The sequence below is a fragment of the Heptranchias perlo genome, chromosome 3 (assembly GCF_035084215.1).
Source record: "Heptranchias perlo isolate sHepPer1 chromosome 3, sHepPer1.hap1, whole genome shotgun sequence".
In the NCBI taxonomy this organism is placed as follows: domain Eukaryota; kingdom Metazoa; phylum Chordata; class Chondrichthyes; order Hexanchiformes; family Hexanchidae; genus Heptranchias; species Heptranchias perlo.
Window position 1 is genome coordinate 37,231,666 of NC_090327.1, and position 25,273 is coordinate 37,256,938.

Consider the following 25,273-nt stretch of genomic DNA (forward strand, 5'->3'; position numbering starts at 1 on the left):
TTGAGTAGTTACTTTGCCTCCGTATTTACCAGGAAGTCTAACAAGGTGGACAGGACATTAGAATAAGAAATCGAAAAAGAAATGAAAACATTTAAGATAAAAAGGGGGGAGATAATTGATAAACCAATCAAGCTTAGGGAGGATAAGACTCCTGGTCCGGATGGATTGCATCCGTGCATATTAAAAGAAGTTAGGGAGGAGATAACGGAAGCACTATTACGAATATATAAAAATTCATTAGAAAAGGGAAGAATGCCTGAGAACTGGCAGACAGCTAATGTTATTCCTATATTTAAAAAGGGACATAGAACAAGTCCAGGGAACTATAGACCAGTTAGCTTAACATCGGTGGTAGGAAAAATAATGGAATCTTTACTCAAAGATTTTTTTTTTATTCGTTCATGGGATGTGGGCGTTGCTGGCAAGGCCAGCAGTTATTGCCCATCCCTAATTGCCCTTGAGAAGGTGGTGGTGAGCCGCCTTCTTGAACCACTGCAGTCCATGTGGTGAACATTCTCCCACAGTGCTGTTCGGTAGGGAGTTCCAGGATTTTGACCCAGTGACGATGAAGGAACGGCGATATATTTCCAAGTTTCCATGGTGTGTGACTTGGAGGGGAACGTGCAGGTGGTGTTGTTCCCATGTGCCTGCTGCCCTTGTCCTTCTAGGTGGTAGAGATTGCGGGTTTGGGAGGTGCTGTCGTAGAAGCCTTGACGAGTTGCTGCAGTGTACCCTGTTGATGGTACACACTGCAGCCACGGTGCGTCGGTGGTGAAGGGACTGAATGTTTAGGGTGGTGGATGGGGAACCAATCGAGTGGGCTGCTTTGTCCTGGATGATGTCGAGCTTCTTGAGTTTTGTTGGAGCTGCACTCATCCAGGCAAGTGGAGAGTATTCCATCACACTCCTGACTTGTGCCTTGTACACGCTGAAAAGGCTTTGGGGAATCAGGAGGTGAGTCACTCGCCGCTGAATACCCAGCCTCTGACCTGCTCTTGTAGCCACAGTATTTATGTGGCTGGTCCAGTGGTGACCACCAGGATATTGATGGTGGGGGATTCGGCGATGGTAATGCCGTTGGATATCAAGGGGAGGTGGTTAGACTCTTTCTTGTTGGAGATGGTCATTGCCTGGCACTTGTCTGGTGCGAATGTTACTTGTCACTTAATCAGTCCAAGCCTGGATGGTGTCCAGATCTTGCTGCATGCGGACTCAGACTGCTTCATTATTTGAGGGGTTGCGAATGGAACTGAACACTGTGCAATCATCAGCGAACATCCCCATTTCTGACCTTATGATGGAGGGAAGGTCATTGATGAAGCAGCTGAAGATGGTTGGGCCTAGGACACTGCCCTGAGGAACTCCTGCAGCAATGCCCTGGGGCTGAGATGATTGGCCTCCAACAACCACTACCATCTTCCTTTGTGCTAGGTATGACTCCAGCCACTGGAGAGTTTTCCCCCTGATTCCCACTGACTTCAATTTTGCTCGGGCTCCTTGATGCCACATTCGGTCAAATGCTGCCTTGATGTCAAGGGCAATCACTCTCACCTCACCTCTGGAATTCAGCTCTTTTGTCCATGTTTGGACCAAGGCTGTAATGAGGTCTGGAGCCGAGTGGTCCTGGCGGAACCCAAACTGAGCATCGGTGAACAGGTTATTGGTGGGTAAGTGCCGCTTGATAGCACTGTCAACGACACCTTCCATCACTTTGTTGATGATTGAGAATAAACTGATGGGGCGGTAATTGGTCGGATTGGATTTGTCCTGCTTTTTGTGGATAGGACGTACCTGGGCAATTTTCCACATTGTCGGGTAGATGCCAGTGTTGTAGCTGTACTGGAATAGTTTGGCTAGAGGCGCGGCTAATTCTGGAGCACAAGTCTTCAGCACTACAGCCGGGATGTTGTTGGGGCCCATAGCCTTTGTTGTATCCAGTGCACTCAGCCGTTTATTGATATCACGTGGAGTGAATCAAATTGGCTGAAGACTGGATTCTGTGATGGTGGGGATATCGGGAAGAGGCCGAGATGGATCATCCACTCGGCACTTCTGGCTGAAGATGGTTGCCAACGCTTCAGCCTTGTCTTTTGCACTCACGTGCTGGACTCTGCCATCATTGAGGATGGGGATGTTCACAGAGCCTCCTCCTCCCATTAGTTGTTTAATTGACCATCACCATTCATGACTGGATGTGGCAGAACTGCAGAGCTTTGATCTGAACCGTCGATTGTGGAATCGCTTAGCTCTGTCTATAGCATGTTGCTTCCGCTGTTTAACATGCATGTAGTCCTGTGTTGTAGCTTCACCAGGTTGGCACTTCGTTTTTAGGTACGCCTGGTGCTGCTCCTGGCATGCTCTTCTACACTCCTCATTGAACCAGGGTTGATCCCCTGGCTCGTTTGTAATGGTAGAGTGAGGAATATGCTGGGCCATGAGGTTACAAATTGTGGTGGAATGGAATTCTCCTGCTGCTGATGGCCCACAGCGCCTCATGGATGCCCAGTTTTGAGAGGATGTAATAGAAAAACACCTAGAGAATGAAAATATAATAAAGAATAGTCAGCACCGATTTCAGAATTCTTATTGAATTCTTTGAAGAAGTAACAGAAAGAGTAGGCAAGGGTAATGTAGTAGATGTAATATATTTGGATTTTCAAAAGGCTTTTGATACGGTACCACATTGTAGACTCATGACTAAGGTCAGAGCATGTGGAGTCAGGGGACAGGTAGCAGAATGGATAACAAGTTGGCTACAAAACAGAAAAGAGAGAGTAGGGTTTAAGGGTACCTACGCAGACTGGCAAAAGATAGAAAGTGTTGTTCCACAGGAATCGTGCTGGGACCACTGTTGTTCACAATTTACATTAACATTTTGGATTCAGGAATCGGAAGTACAATTTCAAAATTTGAGGATGACACCAAATTGGGGGTATAGTTAATACAAAGGAAGAATGTGTCAAAATGCAAGAAGACATTAATAAACTTACAGAATGGGCGTGTAATTGGCAAATGAATTTCAATACAAATAAGTGTGAGGTGGTGCATTTTAGTAGGAAGAATAAGGAGGCCACATACTGCTTGGATAATAAGAGTCTAAACTGGATAGAGAAGCAAAGGGATCTAGCGGTACAGATACACAAATCACTAAACGTAGCAACGGAAGTTAATAAGGCCATAAAAAGGCAAATCAAGCACTAGGGTTCATTTCTAGAGGGATAGAATTGAAAAGCAAAGAAGTTATGTTGAACTTGTATAGAACCTTGGTTAGACCACATTTGGAGTATTGTGCACAGTTCCAGGTATGGAAGGGTTTTCTTATGAGGAAAGGTTGAGCAGGCTGGGCCTATACTCACTGGAGTTTAGAAGAATGAGAGGAGATCTTATTTGAAACACATAAGATTCTGACGGGGCTTGACAGGGTAAATGCTAAAAGGATGTTTCCCTTCATAGGGGAATCTGGAACTAGGGGGCTCAGAATAAGGGGTCGCCCATTTAAGATGGCGATGAGGAGAAATTTCTTCTCTCAGAGGGTTGTGAACCTTTGGAATTCTTTGCCCCAAAGAGCGGTTGAATCATTGAATATATTCAAGGCTGAGTTCGACAAATTTTTGATCAGCAAGGGAATCAAAGAACATGGGGAAAGGGCGGGAAAGTGGAGTTGAGGCCAGAATCAGATCAGCCATGATCTCATTGAATGGCGGAGCAGGCTCGAAGGACCAAATGGCCTACTCCTGCTCCTATCTCTTATGTTCACTTATGCCTTTATGGTCTCCATATTATAGAAAGGATATAGAGGCATTGGAGAAGGTGCAAAAAAGACGCACAAGGATGATACCAGAACTGAGAGGGTATCCTTATCAGGAAAGGCTGAACAGGCTGAGACTCTTTTCTCTAGAAAAGAGAATGCTGAGGGATGACCTGATAGAGGTCTTTAAGATAATGAAGGGGTTTAATAGGGTAGACATAGAGAAAATGTTTCCACTTGTGGGGAGTCCAAAGGCAGAGGTCATAAATATAAAATAGTCACTAATAAATCCAATGGGGAATTCAGGAGAAACTTCTTTAGCCAAAGAGTGGTAAGAATGTAGAACTTGCTACCACAAGGAGTGGGTGAAGCAAATAGCATAGATGCATTTAAGGAGAAACTAGATAAGCACATGAGGGAGAAAGGAATAAAAGGGTATCCCGATAGGGTTAAATGAAGGAGGGGGGGAGGCTCTTGTAGAGCATAAACGCTGGCATAGACCAGTCGGGCTGAATGGCCTGTTTCTGTGCTGTAGTTTCGACGTAACTCAATGTAACAGTATCTACTTCCACCGTCTCAGGCCGTGTATTCTTTTAAGGGAAAACTGGATAAATATTTACAGGGGAGAGAATGCGATGAGTTTAGGATTTCTCTAGCAAAGGGCCGGCAAAGGCACGATGGGCTGAATGGCTATAAACCTCTATGGAACACAGCTGCAAAGAACAATGGAAATTCCAGCCCAAGTTGACAAGATGAAAGTCTGCACCGTCTGCTGGCTGTACAAGTCCTATGTGAAATGAGTTCCACAGTCTCATCCCAGTTCCCAGTAGGCGTGGGCCTATAGAATTAAAATTGTTCCTAATTGACCATCGCTCAGTGGCCATAGGATGACTGGTGTGGGATATGGAACAAAGCACACTGGTACAATGGAAGGGTTCTGAGGTTGGGTGAAGCACATTGTTGGGAGAGTAAAGGGGGCTTTACTCTGTATCTAACCCGTGCTGTACCTGCCCTGGGAGTGTTTGTTGGGATAGTGCAGAGGGAGCTTTATTCTGGTTCTAGGGATGAAGGACTTCAGTTATGTTGATAGACTGGAGAAGCTAGGATTGTTGTCCTTAGAGCAGAGAAGGTTGCGAGGAGATTTGATAGAAGTGTTCAAAATCATGATGGGTCTAGACAGAGTAGATAGAGAGAAACTGTTCCCATTGGCGAAGGGTCAAGAACCAGAGGACATAGATTTAAGGTGATTGGCAAAAGAAATAAAGGCGACCTGAGGAAAAAGTTTTTTTACACAGCGAGTGGTTAAGGTCTGGAATACACTGCCTTTGGGAGTGGTGGAGGCAGAGTCAATCGTGGCTTTCAAAAGGGAATTGGATAAGTACTTGAAAGGAAAAAATTTGCAGGGCTACAGGGAAAGGGCGGGGGAGTGGGACTAGCTGGATTACTCTTGCAAAGAGCCGGCACGGACTTGAGGGGCCGAATAGCCTCCTTCCGTGCTATAACCATTCTATGATTCTATCCCATGCTGTACCTGCCCTGGGAGTGTTTATTGCAACAGTGAAGAGGGAACTTTATTCTGTATCTATCCCGTACTGTACATGCCTGGGAGTGTGTTGGGACAGTGTAGAGGGAGCTTTACTCTGTATCTCATGCCAGATAAGTATCAGGTAACAGCCATACCAAAACAAAAGAAAGTTCAGCCATCTCCCCCTGACCTTCAACTGCACCAAGTCCCCCAGCACTGACCAGAAGCTTAACTAGACCAACCATATCAACACTGTGGCTACAAGAGCAAGGCACAGGCTGAGTACTCTGTGACAAGTGGCCCATCTACTTACCCCCCAAAACCTCTCAATCTACAGTAACTTGCATTTATATTATAATCTGAATGTAAATAAGTGTCCCAAGGCACTTCACAGAGGCACAATCAAACAAAAATGGACGCTAAGCCAAAGACTGAGATATAGGACAGGTGACCGAAACCTTAGTCAAAGAGGTGGATTTTAAAAGGGTCTTAAGGAGGAGAGGGAGGCGAAGAGGCAAAGGAGTTTTGTGAGAGAATTCCCAAGTGTGGAGCTTCGATAGCTGAAGGTACGGCCGCCAATGGTGGGACCAATGAAGGGGAGGACGCACAAGAGGCCAGAGTCAGGGGTTTATAGGGCTAGAGAGGATTACAGAGAAAGGGAGGACCAAGGCCACCCCTTCAGTTTCAGTGGTGTGGTGGTGTGGGGACCTGATTTGAGCGATTCAAACCTGGAGCTGTGGGAAAGATGGGCACGGGGACAACAACACATTCAAAGACTTGAAAGGGCAGTTAGAGAAGGCTCAGTTAGGAGAATGATGGAATACTCACCGCTTGCCTGGACACTCAAGATTGACACCAGGACAGAGCACTTCATTTGCTTGTCACCCTTTTCACCAGGCTGAATATCCACCCCCTCCATCACCAGTGCACTGTGGCTGCAGTATGTACAATCTACAGAATGCATTGCAACAACTCACCACAGTTACTTTGATAGTATCTCCCTACCCTACAATATCCACCACAGAGAAGGAGAAAAACAGTAAAGTAAAGTGAGGACCATCACCTCCAAGTGACTGATTTGGACAAATATTACCATTCCTTCACCATCACTGGATCAATGCCCTGGAATTCCCAACACTATTGTGGGAGAACCACAAGGACTGCAGCAGTTCAAGAAGGTCCACCACCCCCACCTTCTTAGGGTAACTAGGGAAACTAGTAGGAACAGCAAGTTCTCGCAAAGTTGTAATGCTAGAGGAGGTTACAGGGATAGGGAGGGACAAGACCATGGAGGGGTTTGAACACATGGGTGAGAATTTTAAATTGGAGACGTTGGAGGACCGGGAGCCAATCGGGGGTGGGGGATGGGAGACCGGTAATTGGTACAGCCCCCGCAGTTTTCACAGATTTAAAACCCAAGACCATTTTGTCTTCAACTGCCCCAGGATAGTTGGACCAGCTGCATTGCTTCAGGCACCAGAGGTAGTAGCAATTTTCCACCATGCACTTCTCAATACAGGAAGGAATCACATCCAGATGAACCCAGAATACCAAATGAGGGTGAACAGAAGGCTATCCAGGCAGGTAGAAAACCTGCTTCGAAGTGGTCATATGGCACTGCACCAAGTCATTTGGCCTGTTCATGATCAAACGGGGAGGGGGAAGGAAAGAGATTTAATCAAAAAAAGACAATACCAGATAGAGAGACTGATAACATTACAACCAATCAAGTGTGCCACCATTTTTATTGAATGCATTACAATAGTTTGCATGGCCGCAGAAACTGCCACCGACCTTTCAAATAAAGTTCTGATCAAGTGGTAGAGCAGGTCGTCCCAGGAACAAGGACCCTTCCCAAAAAATTGCATCATTGTTAAAAAGCAAATGACAAATCCAGCCTTGCGACAGCCCGTAATTGTGCATTTAGAACTTCTGGCTTCAAACTTTAATCTCCAGTCGGATTTGAAATTGCTTACATGCTCAGGTTACCAAATGTAATTCTACCCACCATTTCAACATTTAGGTTTTTTTTCGAAAGCCTGCCCCCTCGTTTTGGGACTGTAAAGTAGAGCAGCACAGGTTATGGCTGCCAAGGGTCTAATTAAATAGCCAGCACAATTCAGCCTTCACCAATTCCGTAAGACAGTCTCACAAGTCCCGACCCTCAGGTCCATTTAACAGGATGCCACAGCAATGTGATAATGACCAGATAATCTGGGGTTTTTAGTGATGTTGGTTGAGGAATAAATATTGACCAGGACACCGGGGAGAACTCCTCTGCTCTTCTTTGAAACAGTGCCATCAGATCTTTTACATCCACCTGGGAGGGCAGATGGGGCCTCGGTTTAACCTCTCATCTGAAAGACGGCACCTTCGACAGTGCAGCACACCCTCATATTGCACTGGAGTGTCAGCCTAGAATTTGTGCTCAAGTCTCTGGAGTGGGGTTTGAACCCACAACTTTCAGAGGTGAGAGTGCTACCAACTGAGCCACAGCTGATACCTAATATCAAAGAAAAAAAATAGAATTACAGAGCCAGAGGTCGTTGTGATTTAATTGGCACTACTTCTAATTCAGGAAGGAATGAAATGGTTGCAAGAGTACAATGGTTGGTTTTAGTCAGAACAGGCAAGCGTCACTTTTGGTGGGGGTGGGGGTGGGGGGGCGGGGTTGGAGAAACTGCCAGACACAACTGATCAGAACGTATACACCGAGCATTTAAGGAGCAAAAGCAGGGGACAGGCAATAACAAGTTGCTTTTCTACAGGCCCCCCAACAAGGCATGCTGGATCTTGTGCCATCCAGGATATAGCCATCATTTCTCTTCCAATAGATGAACCATCTCAATTTGATTGCCAAAAGTTCACATCGAGGTTATTTGCAGAGCGACTGGACAGCCCAAGTTTTTAAAGTCAACATTGAGTGGGAACAACAAAGTGATTAAAGAGATCACACGCACAATGCTGGGAATTAAGATAGTGAACTGGCAAACCTTGGGCTTTTAATTTTGTAGCAGGACATGGAAAGGAGCCTCTGAACAATTGGGAGACTCCCAGCATGCAGATTGGAACACCCACTATTAGGAACAAAATCAAGAGGAATGTATCCTTTAACTTTCAATGCCACTTGGAGAAAGGAAGATAGGATTTGTGAAGCTGTATAAGGGAACATTATACATGCGACAATGCCCTGAGCCAGTTCAATTCCACTCAAGGAATCAGATTAGAAGCACTTGCGATGGACTATGGAGGGCCCCGACTCATCATACTCCTGCTTGGTGATCCACATTTGCTGGAAGGTGGAGAGAGAAGCCAAGATGGAGCCACCGATCCACACCGAATACTTCCTCTCAGGTGGAGCAATGATCTTAATCTTCATTGTGCTCGGAGACAAGGCCGTGATTTCCTTCTGCATCCGATCAGCGATACCTGGGTACATGGTGGACCCACCAGACAAGACTGTGTTTGCATATAGATCCTTCCTGATGTCTATGTCACATTTCATGATGCTGTTGAAGGTGGTCTCATGGATCCCTGTTGTCTCCATTCCTAGGAAGGCAGGTTGGAAGAGGGCCTCTGGGCATCTGAAACGCTCGTTGCCAATGGTAATGACTTGACCATCAGGGAGCTCATAGCTTTTCTCTAGGGATGAAGAGGAAGCAGCCATGGCCATCTCAGTCTCAAAGTCAAGAGCCATGTAGCACAGCTTCTCCTTGACGTCACGTACAATCTCCCTCTCTGCTGTGGTAGTGAACGAATACCCACGTTCTGTCATGATCTTCATCAGGTAGTCAGTGAGGTCCCTGCCAGCCAGATCTAGCCGCAGGATGGCGTGGGGCAAGGCATACCCCTCGTAGATGGGCACAGTGTGGGTAACACCATCACCAGAGTCCATTACAATACCTGTAGTGCGGCCAGATGCGTACAAGGACAGCACAGCTTGAATGGAGACATACATGGCCAGTGTGCTAAATGTCTCAAACATGATCTGGGTCATCTTCTCTCGGTTGGCTTTGGGGTTCAGAGGTGCCTCTGTGAGGAGAACAGGATGTTCCTCTGGGGCAACTCGCAGCTCATTGTAGAAGGTATGGTGCCAGATCTTCTCCATGTCATCCCAGTTGGTCACAATCCCATGCTCGATTGGGTACTTCAGGGTCAGAATCCCTCTCTTGCTCTGGGCTTCATCACCAACATAACTGTCTTTCTGACCCATTCCCACCATGACACCCTGGAATGAGAAGAAAAATATGGTTAGGAAACAAGGGATTGTTGTCACAGAATGAGTACATCAGGTCTTATTAGCCAATGCGAAAAACAAAACACGAACTGATCCATACAAACAGTGCTGTAAATTCTGGTGATCAGGAGTGGCAGCGTATTAAGGTTTTATGAGTCTATGGTAGTCTGTAACACTAAGTTTTTACTAATATCACATAGCAAGTTTTTAATCTCACAGGAGCTACAAGATTGTGGAGGGAAGGAAAAAGGAGATGCTTTTTAAAAAAAAATTCATTCTTGACATGTGGGCGTCACTGGCAAGGCCGGCATTTATCGCCCATCCCTAGTTACCCTGAGAAGGTGGTGGTGGGCCTTCTTCTTGAACTGCTGCAGCCCATATGGTATTCATATAGCAGTTTGATACAACTGAGTGGCTTGCTAGGCCACTTTAGAGCGCAGTTAAGAGTCAACTGTGTTCCTGTGGGATTGGTGTGACATATAGGCCTGACCGGGTAAGCACAGCAGGTTTCATTCCCTATAGGAAAATAGTGAACCAGTTGGGTTTTCACAACAATCCAACAGCTTCATGGTCACTTTTACTGATACCAGCTTTTACAAACATACAAACTAAGAGCAGGAGTAGGCCATTCGGCCCCTCAAACCTGCTCTGCCATTTGATAAGATCATGGCTGATCTGATTGTGACCTCAACCCTACTTTCCCATCTACCCACTATAACCTTTGACTCCCTTGTTAATCAAGAATCTATCTAACTCAGTCTTAACAATATTCAATGACCCTGCCTCCACCGCACTCTGGGGAAGGGAGTTCCACATACTCACGACCCTCTTAAATGGGAGACCCCTTATTTTTAAACTGTGGCCCTTAGTTCTAGTCTCTCCCACAAGGGGAAACATCCCCTCAGGATCTTATATGTTTCAATAAGATCACCTCTAATTCTTCTAAACTCCAATGTATACAGGCCCAACTTGTCCAACCTTAGCTCATAAGATAACCCCCTCATCCCAGGAATCAGTCAAGTGAACCTTCTCTGAACCGCCTCTAAAGCAATTATGTCCTTTCTTAAATAAGGAGACCAAAACTGCACACAGTATTCTAGATGTGGTCTCACCAATGCCTCGTACAACTGTAGCAAAACATCTCCACTTGTATATTCCATTCCCCTTGCAATAAATGACAACATTCCATTTGCCTTCCTAATCACTTGCTGTACCTGCATACTAACTTTTTGTGATTCATGTACTAGGACACCCAGATCCCTCTGTACCTCAGAGTTCTGCAATCTCTCTCCATGTAAATAATATTCTGCTTTTCTATTCCTCCTGTCAAAGTGAACAAGTTCACATTTTTCCACATTATACTCCATCTGCCAAATTTTTGCCCAATCATTTAACCTATCGATATCTGTTTGCATACTCTTTGGGGGTGATTTTAAACCCCAAGAACGGGTGGGTTGGGGGAGGTGGGAGTTGAAAATAGTTGTTTTTTTGGGTCGCAACCACAAAATTTTCAGACTTTGCATTCCAAGTGGGAAGCCTGTACTTTTACGCGCCAACATTAAACGCGGAAATAAAGCCGGGTTGCGGTCGCGACCCAAGAAACATCTATTATCAACTCCCATCCGCCCCCAACCCACCTGTTCCTGTGGTTTAAAATCACCCCCCTTATGTCCTCTATTTCCTTTCTTTAAACAAAAAAATGAATTCAAATTCTTAGATTGCCATGTTCTCTGGTTTATTAATCCAACAACATAATGTTATTGTCAGCTGCAGCTCAGTGGTAGCACTATTGCCTCTGAGTCAGAGGTTTGAGCCCCATTCCGGAGACTTTAGCACAAAATCTAGGCTAACGCTTCAGTGCAATAGTGAGGGAGTGCTGCACTGTCGAAGGTGTCAGCTTTCAGCTGAGACATTAAACAGAGGCCCCATCTGCCCTCTGAGGTGAAGGTAAAAGATCCCATGGCACTATTCAAAGAAGAACAGGAGAGTTCTCCCAGTGTCCTGGCCAATATTTATCCCTCAACCAACATCACTAAAACAGATTATTTGGTCATTTATTTCATTGCTGTTCATGGGATCTTGATGTGTGCAATTGGCAGCTGCATTTCCCTACATTACAACAGTGACTACACTTCAAAAGTATTTCATTGGTTATAAAGTGCTTTGGAACTTCCTGAGGTTGTGAAAGGCGCTATATAAATGCAAGTTCTTTCCTTCTTTCTTTATAACCACTACACTACTGTACCTATGTTACTCAAACAAAGAGAAACACACACACACACACACACAGAGTTCCACACTCCTGACTACCTTATTATTTGAAGGTATGTGTTTGAAGCGATTCCACGTTCTTCACCTATTTGAGGCAGTTTGTGCAGAATACAATCATGCCCATCAATATACATATTTTCGGGAGGGGGAAGGAAAATAAACCCGAAGAAGAGGAGTAGGAAAGTGAAAGATTGAAAGTGTACAATTTTAGCATAATGGTACAAGAAGAGTTTCAGATCCAGATTGAAAAGACTTGCCTATTTTCCATAGTCACTGAGTTGCTTCAGCTCTGTAAGTGTCCCCTCATCCGAGGAGGCACCACTAATATAGTAATTTAAACACAAGGTCTAACTAAACTTAAAATTCTAAATCATAACATTATTATTCGTGTCAATTAGACACTCTGTACCTTGCGGTGCCCACAGGTCACCGACGGTGATTTGACTCTAAGCGGACCTCCATGCCCAATGGCTCCCCAGTTAGAATTCTGGATTCTGACACTTGCGTACGTTAGAGCTAGTGACCGGAACTATTTTAATTGGACCAAAATGGGTGGCACTGGGAGCAAATGACCAGGTTCTTAGGAAGGTCAATCTAAGTCTCGGTTTTGAAACTTCTATTTTTGCCTTATTACACACCAAACCTGTAGATGGAAAATATACACCCCCTTGGCCTACCTTGCACCTTACAGGCACAAGCTAAGCAAATTCCATCTTCCTTACATGGAAACTTCTAACCCCTTGTTCTGTGAAAACCAATGCACAGTGGCAATGATGATGGGGGGCTTTCAATTTTTGACCATCATACTTTAGTGTTCTTCACTATAAACACTCCTTTCTTAAACAGGAGAGAGTGAGAGAGAGAAACAGAGACACACAAAGAAGTTGGGATGTTGACCGCACTCCCTCAAACCTTCATGTTACATGCAGTTTGCTTTCTTGAAGGGTTTATAAGATGATAGCAATTAGTGAGTTGGAAAAAACGGAGAGTTAAGAGTTAAAAAAAAAGATCTCTTTAAAAGATTATTTAAATACTGACCTGGTGTCGAGGCCTCCCTACGATGGAGGGAAACACAGCTCTGGGGGCATCATCCCCTGCAAACCCAGCCTTACACATCCCAGATCCATTATCCACAACCAGAGCTGCAATCTCATCATCCCCCATGGCTCAGAACCTGCTAGAAATCACTGCAGAGAGAGAGAGAGAGAGAGAAACAATACATCAATACAGAGAGACAACAGTAACTATTTTATATTTCCTACTCACAAATCCTCTTACCTTCTATGAGATTAAAATCCGATGCTAAGTCCCTTGCACTCTGAGTGAAGGTATTTATGTGTTTATTGCCCTTCCCTTCTTAATACTGCACCAGACTCCAGCTCATTGACATCACATGAGGTAGGCACAGGGGGAGGGGGGTAGGAGTTAAAGGTCTAGACTAAATAAAATTGTATTTTTTTTATATCTGTATACCTATAAAAATTAAATACATTTACCCTCTATCCTGTTGCTGGTTTAAACCTTTCAACCGGAGGGGGCTATGTTTTTTTGGGGGGGAGGAGGGGGTGGTTACTGTTATGTTGGCCGAAAGGATCCTCCCCTCCTCACTACTTGCCAAGTACCATCCGCAGTTGGATGACTTCACTGGAGAGCAAAATCGAGTGAGGTATAAAAAGGGAAGAAGAGTTGAATCCAGCTATTTCTCACTCAGTGAGTTAGGTTAAAATTAACTCCGTAGAAACAGAGAGACTGAGACAGAGAAGAACAGAGACAGGGAAATAGAGAAAGAGATAGACACAGGATCAGAAACAGAGAGTAAAATGCATAGACAGAAAGATAGACAAAGGCATAGAAAGTGAAAGAAAAAGAGAGACTCAATGAGACAGAGACACAGAGAGAGATGGAGACAGAGAGAGAGAGAGAAAGCAAAAGAGACAGGGGCAAAGAGAGAGAGAGAGAGACAGAAACAGAGACATAGGGATGGAGACAGAGAGAGAGAGAGTTGGAGAGGAACAAAGACAGAGAAAGAGACAGAGACAGACCAATAAAGATAGAAACAGAAACAGAGACAGAGAGAGTTAGTGAGAGCAGTAGAGAGAGATAATACAGAAAGATAGACAGAAACGAAAGTGAGACAAAGAGAGACAGAATGTGAAGGAGCTAGAGAGGGAGAGAGATGTAAATATAGAGTGACAAACAAAGAGGAGATACAAAGAGAAAGAGTGAAAGACAGGGAGAGATGGAAAGCAAGATAGATACAGAAATAAAAACGGTAAATGCTGGCAAAGCATTTCCGGCTTTTATTTCAGATTTCCAGCATCTGCAGCTTTTGTTGAGAGAGCTATAGAGATTGAGAGAGACAGAAAGAGAGAGAAATCGATTCATATAGGCATGATTTTTACCTGGAGCGGGGATGGGGTGGGGGGATAGATTTTCATGTGGGAATTCCGGAAGTTAAGTGAGCACACCGGAATTTGCGATCGCAACTTAATTGTAGGCAATTATTTTTGCTTCTGGTTTTTTGCATCTCCAAGCTGCGCAGCAGGCGTACTGCGCACCCGCATGACACGATCTGAAGTCCACTATTTAAAGGACCAATGTAAGAATGGATTTTGGAGGAGAAAGGAGGAAATAAAGCTATGGGTTCAGAGAGCAAGGGGCAGCATCCAGGTTCATAGATGCTTCATTTGAAGTACTGCTGGGTACAGTGAGAACCAGGAGGGTTAGGGTTAGGGGAGGGAGATAATTTACCCAAGTGATGGGAGGAAGAAACCTGGTTTTGCTACCAAGAAGGCATGGCCGGAGGTGGCAGGAGAGGTGAGCAGCAGGAGCACGGTGCCCAGGTCTTGGCTGCAGTGCAGGAAGCGGTTTAATGACCTAACCAGGTCAGGAAAGGTGAGTACATTTGCTGATTAACCCACACCCTGTGGTGTACAACACCCCCCCTCACTCTGTCTTGGTAAACCTACTCCATCACAATACTCCTCGCACCCACTTAAGTGTCACCAGCAACCATCTTTCACTTTCTATGCACTTGCTCACCTCCCCATTTATGCACCCCCCACTGCCACTCAACCCAATCCTGATGCAATGTGATGCATCTGTCTGATAGTCAGCCTCTGATAGTCAGCCTCACCCAATGCACTGCATCCATCGGGTGAATACGGCACCTTCAGTGACTCACAGGTCTGTTCTTTCGCCCATTGTAGGAGAAGAGAGAGCAAAACGCAAGGTTGAGGGAGAAGACTAGAGGTGGCCAACCTAAATAGTCCAGCTGACTGATGCAGAGGAGGAGACCATGGAGATAAGTGGGATACCTGCATCCCTATCCATCGGAGAAGGAGAGACTGGGAAACTGCAGATGCTGGTGACAGAACTTAAACATCTTTCACACATATGATGACTTTATTTTATCAATGACTGAACTATGAGAAACCTGAGTATGGTGATTGGCAAGATTGCTACTTTGCCAATGACTAATTTAAATTGCTTTCTGTTGACTTCCAGGGCTTTCACTCGTAAAAGAAGAATACGCAGAGATGGATGACATCGATTCCTCAGGGGACGTCATTCCTTCTGAGGGTGCACCATCACAGGACATACAGCCATGCACCAGCGCAGGTACTGGCACTTCGGTGGGTCCTGTTAGCCAGTTAGTTGAGTTGTCACCTGGTGATTCACAACTCACAAGTGAGCACGAGCAGACACTGGTGGTAGGGGCAGCTGTGGAGAGTCCGCGTCGGAGGGCACTCTCCTCTCCAAGCTCTGCTCAGCTGGACACAGATGCTAAATCCCGGGGGCCATCGTTGAGAATGAGAATGATTGAGGTACAGCTGCACCTTTGCGAGGTACTGGAAAATGGGCCACGCACACTCTCCACAATAGCGGAGAGGACAGAGGAGTCCAACTCCAACACTAGTAGATTGATGCCGTTGGTAATTGCGAGAATGTCTGCCTTGGAGAGAGTGGCTTCCAAAGTATGCACAGCCATGGTTGTGGCCGTGCATACTTTGGAAGCCAGCATGTCTGCCACCTTAATCAGAATAACAGATACCTTATCCATGGCCTTACAACACGTCACAGATGTGCACCAAGCTGCTGTCCAGCAGAGTGGTGGGAGTGATATGCCACTGGCCCGGGAGAGCAATGATGGCGAAAGGGAACATGGAAGTGGGAACTCCACTCAAAGCACTCCCACGTCTCACCCATTGCCCCCCCCCCCACCCCAGCCAGTACCCAAAATGCTGCCTCCTCTCCCAATGGCCGAGTCTGCCCCTGCACAGGTGCAGGTGGAGCAGTCTTTGGCGGAGCCCTCATGGGCTCCAAAACCCAGAGGCCGTAGGCCAAAAGCATCTCATGGTGTCAGGGCAGGGATCTGGCAGCCTGGGGATGCAACACGTAAAAGTGGGGATGTGAGCCTAGTCCCTCTTGTGCTATAGCTGCCTAGACTGGAAAAAAGGAAGGAATGGGAAGTGTTCAGGGTAGAATCAATAGGGAAGCTAGAGGATGAGGTCCACTTGGGGTACGACAGCCACCCACCGATCCTAATTAAGAAGGACCAAACTTAGGAAAGCCCCAACACGGAATGTTGTTCTGAAAGGGACGGGGCTTACCTGTGTAGGTGTGACGTAAGAAACCCGGGACGTCCAGCCTGTGGGTTCACCCTGGATAGTGAATCCCCAGCATGTGGTGTGCACCTTACAAGGTGGGGACCGAATCAGGCCCAGTATGTGTACACGGGTCATGGGGCATATTATGTAACTACCAATGCCAAGAAAATGAGGCATGGGAGCCAGGAGTGACCTATTAAGACGCCCACCTTTTGTTTCACGCCAACCGCCCCGATTATATTGGGCGACCATCGGTTACTCCCGGTAAACATTCACAATGTCACTGAACTTAAGGTAGATTTTCTGGAGCAAGCAGAAGCTTTAAAAGCGGTGACTAATTTTGGTCATCCACTTCCCCCTCTCTCTTTAAGTCTGAAATCTATCCTGCAGCGGTCATCAATCTCGCAAAGGCATGAGACAAAATAATGATATCAACAATAAATCCATACAAAAACCAGGAAACCACTCGTAGTGGGAAACAGTATACAAAGTGGGACAACACCCCTGGCTCCAAACCCTCTCAATGTTCATGGTGCTGACACAAGCCATAATTGTAGTCATAGGGATCATTATGATCTGCTGCCTAAAAAGACTTGTTAAAACACTGAACCACAAAGTGCACATCCTGGAAATGTCCACCCACATGAATGTGTTAAATCAATAAGGGATCAATAAGGATATTTCTCCCTCAACGCGGGGAGTTTGTAGGAAAAATAACTTGGAAAGCCTGTTACTATAATAAGAATTACTGTGTTGTTAAAATAATAAAGATTGGGTCAAAATCCTGGAACTCCCTACCTAACAGCACAGTGGGAGAACCTTCACCACACGGACTGCAGCGGTTCAAGAAGGCGGCTCACCACCACCTTCTCAAGGGTAATTAGGGATGGGCAATAAATGCTGGCCTCGCCAGCGATGCCCACATCCCATGAATGAATAAAAAAAATAAAGATGTACATGATCTCTCTCCCCTCCTGGGACTCTCGGGACGGTGCACAGGTGTCAGATGGCCGAGCTGGCTCAGACTATGGCCCTGGGGGTGGCCGAAGCTGGTTGAAACCCTGCTGTTTTAAAAAAAACCCACAGCAAGAACTTCTCTGTCTTTTTCCTTGAATGGACGGAGTCTGACGAGACCGCCCTGCCGAACTCGGCAAGCAAGTGACATATCCAAGGTGATTGAAGCAGGAAGAGACACAATGAGCACAATCCCGAGTGCTTAAGGGATGTCAGACTGCAGATTAATCTAATCACGGCCCGGCATCAGCTAAACAAGGTACTTAACAAAAGCGACACTATAGGCCAAGGCCTGTACATGAGCAAAGGAACCATGCAGCTGAGGCCCAATCGCCGAGCCCAGAGGGATTGTGCATGAGGTGGCCATGCACCCAAAAAGATATAAAAGTATATGCCAGGTTCAGACCACATGGCAGAGAAGGACAACGATCCAGGAAGGATGTGAGGAGGTTCCCTAAAGGCCAGAACCAGAACAAGAAAAAGAAGTTAAGGATCCCGAGTCAGCGTGCTCCATCGTCCAAGGGAAAAACGGGAAGTAAAGCCTGTATAATACCTGTACGTTACTGTCTTGTTTGTTAAACTATATGGATGCATGTGTTTAATAAATCTTTCTAAGTTGTTTTGAACAAATTGGTCTTACTGTCGATTTGTGCCAGTCGCAACCTTAAAAGTAACGTAAGTAAAATAAGTTTATGCAATTGTAGTTCACCAAGGTGTATGCACAAAGGTGTTTGAAGAAATGTGATGTTGTTAAGTTTCCTATTTTTTCAGATTGTCACATTAAATGTATTGATTATCACTATTTCCATGTCTTGGCTATTATTGCGTGCTGAGCTTAAGTCGCCCTTTCATTTGCTTCATGATGAATGCCAATACATGATGGTACCCGTTGGGTGGATGTGCAATGGGTGTTTGCATAGTTGGAGGATTATTTTGTGCAAAGTGGCGGGGGGGGGAGTTGGTGGTGGTGGTGGTTGTGCCAGCTAGCCTGAGTATCCCAATGTCTCTCTTTTGCCACTGTTAGTAAGAGAACTTGTGAGAGATGAGAGCATCCCTGGCATCCTGGGCAGCAATGTGCGCGGCTGGTCTGGCGATGGGTGTCGCATTTTTATATTCCTACTCTTCTTCCTCATCCTCATCCTCTTCCTCAATGTTGTTGCCATCAGAGCATGATTAACGAGCACCTTCATCCTCCTCCAACTGTAAACCTCTCTGCTGTGCTATGTTGTGCAGAACGCAGCACACCACGATTATTCTGGACACCCTCGCTGACTGGGCTCCTCCAGTCCTATCCAGGCACCTGAAGGGCATTTTCAACTTGCCTATGCCTTGCTCACTGACACGCCTGGTGGTCAAGTGGCTCTGGTTGTATTGCTGATGATCTTTGGTGGGGTTCCTCACAGGTGTCATGAGCCATGTTTGCAGTGACTATCCCTTGTCTCCAACAAGCCAGCCCTTAAGTCTGTCTCCTGTCTGGAAGAGGTCTAGAATGTTGGACTGGCGCAGAATGAACGCATCATGACAGCTGCCAGGGAATTTGGTGCACACTTGCATAAATCGCTTCTTGTGGTTACACAACAGCTGTGCATTGAGTGATAGCCCTTTCGATTGATGAAGACTCCTGGCTCATGTGGTGGCCCTCGGATTGCTACACGTGCGCAATCGATTGTGCCCCACACCCGTGGAAAGCCAGCCAGAAGGCGAAACCCACCGCCCACTTATTCTGGCCATTGTCTGGTTCACTAGATTAATTCCTGGGCTGAGGGGGTTGTCCTATGAGGAGAGGTTGAGTAGAATGGGAGTTTAGAAGAATAAGAGATGATCTCGTTGAAACATACAAGATTCTTAGAGGTTGTTTCCCCCGGCTGGAGAGTCTAGAACCAGAGGACATAGTCGCAGGGGCGGCCATTTAAGACTGAGATGAGGAGGAATTTCTTCATGCAGAGGGTTGTGAATCTTTTGAATTCTCTACCCCAGAGGGCTGTGGATGCTGAGTCACTGAATATATTCAAGGCTGAGATGGATAGATTTTTGGACTCTAGGGGAAATCAAGGGATATGGGGATCGGGCGGGAAAGTGGAGTTGAGGTTAAAGATCAGCCATTATCTGACTGAACGGCAGAGCAGGCTCGAGGGGCCAGTATGGCCTACTCCTGCTCCTATTTCTTATGTTCTTATGTTTTACACTCAGCTCCCCTGTTGTTCCCCAGATCTTTGTTCTGCACCTGCAGATCCCAACACAGCACGAAGTGGCTGCCATGGATGGTCATTTTCCTCCTCTTCAGATGTCCTTTCGAATACATCCATTGCGCGCCCATCCTGATCTTGTCAATTTGATGGGCTCCAAAGTTTTGCTAAAGCTGTCTCAACCCAAGAACCCTCAGTCTCAACCCAAGAACCCTCAGTCTCAACCCAAGAACCCTCAGTCTCAACCCAAGAACCCTCAGTCTCAACCCAAGAACCTTCAGTCTCAATGCAAGAACCCTCAGTCTCAACCCAAGAACCCTCAGTCTCAACCCAAGAACCCTCAGTCTCAACCCAAGAACCCTCAGTCTCAACCCAAGAACCCTCAGTCTCAACGCAAGAACTTTCAGTCTCAATGCAAGAACCCTCAGTCTCAATGCAAGAACCCTCAGTCTCAACCCAAGAACTTTCAGTCTCAATGCAAGAACCCTCAGTCTCAACCCAAGAACCCTCAGTCTCAACCCAAGAACCTGCAGTCTCAATGCAAGAACCCTCAGTCTCAACCCAAGAACTTTCAGTCTCAATGCAAGAACCCTCAGTCTCAACCCAAGAACCCTCAGTCTCAACCCAAGAACCCTCAGTCTCAACCCAAGAACTTTCAGTCTCAATGCAAGAACCCTCAGTCTCAACCCAAGAACCCTCAGTCTCAACCCAAGAACCCTCAGTCTCAACACAAGAACCTCAGTCTCAACACAAGAACCCTCAGTCTCAACCCAAGAACTTTCAGTCTCAATGCAAGAACTTTCAGTCTCAATGCAAGAACCCTCAGTCTCAACCCAAGAACCCTCAGTCTCAACACAAGAACCTCAGTCTCAACACAAGAACCTCAGTCTCAACACAAGAACCCTCAGTCTCAACCCAAGAACCCTCAGTCTCAACCCAAGAACCCTCAGTCTCAACGCAAGAACCTCAGTCTCAACACAAGAACCCTCAGTCTCAACCCAAGAACCCTCAGTCTCAACCCAAGAACCCTCAGTCTCAACCCAAGAACCCTCAGTCTCAACACAAGAACCTCAGTCTCAATTAAAAAAAACCTACCTCGAGTATCTCAACTAGGTCAATTGTCCCACTAACGATCCGCCTGCCAGCAGTAATTAGGGATGCGACGTACGCGAATCGGTTGCGCACACATCCGAACGCACCCATGTCAAACCTGGAAGTGGGCGCTTTCGAGCCGGGTCGCAACCGCAAAAACTAGTATTTTCACCTCCCACCTGACTCCAACCCACCTGTTCTTGGGGGTTAAAATTCCCCCCACAGAAACAGCGACAGAGATGGAGAGAGATATGGAGGCAGAAAGAGAGGCAGAAAGAGACAAAGGCAGAGAAACGGAGGGAAAGACAAGGGGAGACAAAGTGAGATACAGAAACACGGGGATAGAAATGGGGACAGAAGAGACAGCGAGAGAGAGATAAAGAGAGAAATACTGATATAGAGAGAGGGCAAGGAACAGTGACATTCAGCGACAAACAGAAAGTGATCGGCAGAGAGAAAGAGAGAGGCAGAGAGAGTGAGTGAGAGGAATAAAGATATAGATTCAAAGGGAGGGGGAGCCAGACAGAAAGGGACAGACAGAAGCAGAGACAGAGAGAGATAGAGAAATTGACAGAGAGAAACAGTTCACCCCTGTCTGGTACTGTACTGCCAGCCCCTGTACATGTACAGTACACAGCGGGCAAAAGGGAACGATATACTCCCGTCTGGTACTGTATGGCCCGTATGTGTCTCAGTGTCAGCTCCTGTACACATACAATACACACTGCCTCACTCTGGCTAATGCTGTATGGCTAGTACACAGTAGGTTTGTGCCCATCTGAAATCGCAAGCCATGACCCAATACAAATCATTGGTTAGGCCACAATTATGGCCCCTCCCCCTACATTTTTAAAGAACCAAAGAAAATAAACAGAAACTGCTCCAAATGCATAACAGACACAGAACTATAATGGGTGTTGAGATCTGGAGGGAAGGGGAGAAAGACCATGTCAAGGACATGCACCTTCCTTGAAAATGTGGAATTTTGTATTTAAATTAGTGCATTGGATTACAAACAATACGAGCAATGACAGACAGGAAAAGACCCACACAATTGTAATACCTTGTGCATCACCTTATGTACAATCCCCACCCCACCCAAACCAGGTAATCTCCTGAGAGAGGCGAAAAACCAGATAAAAACCCAGGCCCAATTTGAGGGAAAAAAAAATCTGGGAAATTTCTCTCCGACCCCCTTAGGCGATTGAAACTAGTCCAAGAGATCACGCTGGCCCTGATAATTTTAGGCATTACCTACCTTTTGTACGAGTCACAAACAGGTCCTGCTCTCGCTTGAAGGAATTCAGCGAATCGGCGTCCACCGCACGAGCCGGCAGCCTGTTCCAGAGGTCCACTATTCTCTGGGAAAAGAACAACCTCCTGACAGAGCGTGAGACGGAGAGAAGCAGAGAGAGAGAAAAAATTGACAGAGAGACGGGAGAAAGTGGTACAGGGAGGAAGGCAGACAGGAAATGAGAAGTTTAAGAAAGTTAGAGGGATAGGCAAATGGAGAGAGAGAGAGAAGCAGAATGAAATGAGTGACAGCAAAGGAAAAAGGGAGAGAAAGAGACAAAGGGAAAGAGTGCACGGCCTGAACTACGAAATGCAGCTCCTGTTTATCACGTTGCCGGGCGGCCGCGCGTCTTTGCGGGAGCTGCCTGTCTTTTACCAGCATCTGATCAGGGTCTGGAATATGGTTGCCTCCTGCCGGTGCTCTACCCCGTCGGGGGTGGCAGCCATCCTGCAGGAGCCGCTGCTCAGGAATCCGTTCCTCTGCGGTGTTGGCTTCAGCGGCACGCGACTGACGGAGGAGAGGGCCCTGGCCGGTAAGGTGACCAGAGTCAGGGGCATCCTGGATGGCGGAGGGGCGGGCTGGATGGCGCCGGGGACACTGGCCTCACGGATGTCCTTGCGCCATGTCTGGGACGCGGCCGCCGCCATCCGGGCGTTGAAAGTGGCACTCGGCCCTGACTCCACTCAGTGTGTGGAGGAGGCTCAAGCATGTGGAGCCATCTCATCTGATCTGACCCCCGTTCGGACGGAATTCCTCATCGGCGTCAGGCCCCGAAACCTCCCTCAGAGGGCTGTGCCTCACAACTTGAGCCATCTCTCGGAAATTCCTTCCGTGCCATTTCACTCTGCACGGAGGGATTTCCTGTACGGGCTGCTCCTGCACACACTCCACCTCCTCTGCTGTTCCGGTGGAGGCGGGAGTCCCCAGTGGAGGGTTGTCTATCGGGGATCCTCCCGTGTGCCACTGAGGGTCTGGGGTGGAGAGTGTTGCACGGAGCAATCATGACCAACAGGCGTTTACGCCATTTCATGGACTCCCAGGCCGCCTGCAATTTCTGTGGCCTGGACAAGCCCGTGTTTCATTTATTCACAGGGTGTGGGAGGCTGCAGCCCCTGTTCCACTATTTAAGGGGGCTCCTCAAGTTCTGGCTGCACTTCAGTCCCACGTTCCTGATCTTTGGCCGCCCGGTGAGGGGGGAGCGGGCAGGTCGGTGGACGTCCTCGTGGGCCTGCTCCTGGGCCTGTCCAAGGTGGCTATCCACAGGTCCAGGTTAGACGCAGCCCGTGGGGGCGGTTGCTCCGACTGTCTGCCTCTCTTCCGCGGCATTCTCCGCGCCCGGGTAGCCCCGGGAAGGGAGCACGCGGTGTCTGCCGGTACGCTTGAGGCTTTCCGCGACCGGTGGGCACCGCAGGGACTGGAGTGTGCATCCTGGACCGAGATAATAAAATTATAATTTGACAAAAAAAAGAGAAAGGGAGAGATAGTAATAGAAAGAGGCAGAGAGGGTAGCACAATTTTTTTAATTCATTCTTGGGATATGGGCATCACTGGCAAGGCTGGCATTTATTACCCTTCCATAGTTGCCCTTGAGAAGGTGGTGGTGGACCTTCTTCTTGAACCATTGCTGTCCGTGTCATGAAGATACTCCCACAGTGCTGTTAGGTAGGGAATGCCAGGATTTTGACCCAGTGACGATGAAGGAACGGCGATACATGTCCAAGTCAGGATGGCATGTGACTTGAGGGTGGTGGTGTTCCCATACACCTGCTGTCCTGGTCCTTCTAGGCGGTGGAGGTCATGGGTTTAGGGTTCAGAAAGAAGAGACATAGGGATAGATTGAGAAACCAAGTAAGACAGAGAGAGATAGAGAGAAGAGGTAATTAAAAGAAAGTTACAGATGGGAAGAGAGAAAGACAGAGAGAGAGAAAGAGGGAGGGAGACCGTAAGACAAAAAGAGATAGAGATATAAAGACAGGAAGAAAGAATCAGAGAGAGAGAGAGAGAGAGTGATAGAGATAGACAGGGATGACATAGACAGAGCCCTAGAGACAGAAGATAAAGAGAGAGATAGAGCAACACACAGAGAAAGTCGGAGAGGGGGAGAGAGAGAGAGAGACACACACACAGGGAGGGAATCATTCAGGAGGCCATTAGATACTGTGACAGGGGACCATGGGTTTCTATGTAAGCATAGGCTGGATGGCATCCCATATGAGCACTTAACTTCTGCAATCTATTTATGATTTATTTTGTGCTGTACCATGATCTGAACAAGCTTGTCCGTGTTCCATATGTACACTGGGTGTGCGAGACTGCAGCCCCTGTTCCATTATTTGGAGGGGCTGCTCCTCAAGTTCTGGCTGCATTTCAGTCCCACGCTCCTGATCTTTGGCCGCCCGGTGAGGAGGGGGGCGGGCAGGTCGGTGGACGTCCTCGTGGGCCTGCTCCTGGGCCTGTCCAAGGTGGCTATCCACAGGTCCAGGATGCTCGCGGTCCGTGGGGGCGGTCGCTCGGCCTGTCTGCCTCTCTTTCGCGGGTTGCTCCGCGCCCGGGTGGCCCTGGAGAGGGAGCACGCGGTGTCTGCCGGTACGCTTGAGGCTTTCCGCGACCGGTGGGCACCGCAGGGGCTGGAGTGCATCCTGGACGAGGATAATAAAGTTTTAATTTGAACACTTGGTTTTGGTTTCTTTGGGTTTTAGTTCTTAAGCACACCCCACACCCCCCCCTTCTTATAAAAGGGGGGCCTAATTCGGTAAGAAAAAAAAAAGAAAAAAAAACAAGCTTGTCAACCTTTAAAAATAATAAATTAAAATAAGTCAAGACTAGAGTTCAGATGGAAGATTCAATGAGTAGTGATAGCCCCCAGCTGATTGGTTAAACACCAATAAGAGCAAATTCAAGGCAGTTTGAGAGAGCAGGTGATGGGGATGCACCAGGTTTAACTCTTTATTTGCTGGCAGCTTCAGTCTCATATGTGTTATTTGATATCATTATACTTTTGAGGGAGGGGTGGCAGAGGCCGTATGGCAGAATGAAAGCCCATCCATCCAATCTCAGTTGGTGAGCAGGATGGGAGAGGAGAGATTGGGGTGCACCGATTAGCACAGTATTCCAAAATATAGTCAGGCAGTTAAATGGTTAATGCCAATATTTGGAAGGGAGATAAGATTTTAGGGACTCCCCCTTTCAGTTGAGGTTTTCAGCTCCTCCCGTTGTACTTGTGTCATGTGATGCTGATTAGCTGCAGTCCAATGAGGCATGTAGGAGGCTATTGGGACAACTAATAAATAGCAACA

The 25,273-nt window shown here is 47.0% G+C and overlaps 1 protein-coding gene across 3 annotated transcripts; it reads right to left on the bottom strand.

Moving 5' to 3' along the window:
- Positions 1-8,496: 8,496 nt before the first annotated feature.
- On the bottom strand, positions 8,497-12,945 carry LOC137312133 (actin, cytoplasmic 2-like). Of its 3 annotated transcripts, XM_067978843.1 has the most exons (3): positions 12,820-12,912; positions 9,017-9,501; positions 8,497-8,824 (listed from the first exon to the last, which is right to left on the bottom strand). In XM_067978843.1, exons 1-3 carry the CDS (start codon positions 12,895-12,897, stop codon positions 8,497-8,499), a joined length of 891 nt encoding a protein of 296 aa, XP_067834944.1. In that variant the 5' UTR covers positions 12,898-12,912. The 3 variants fall into 3 exon arrangements, with proteins under 3 accessions (XP_067834944.1, XP_067834939.1, XP_067834938.1); XM_067978838.1 differs by having other exon boundaries at positions 8,497-9,372; positions 12,820-12,945; XM_067978837.1 differs by having other exon boundaries at positions 8,497-9,501; positions 12,820-12,945.
- Positions 12,946-25,273: the final 12,328 nt, after the last annotated feature.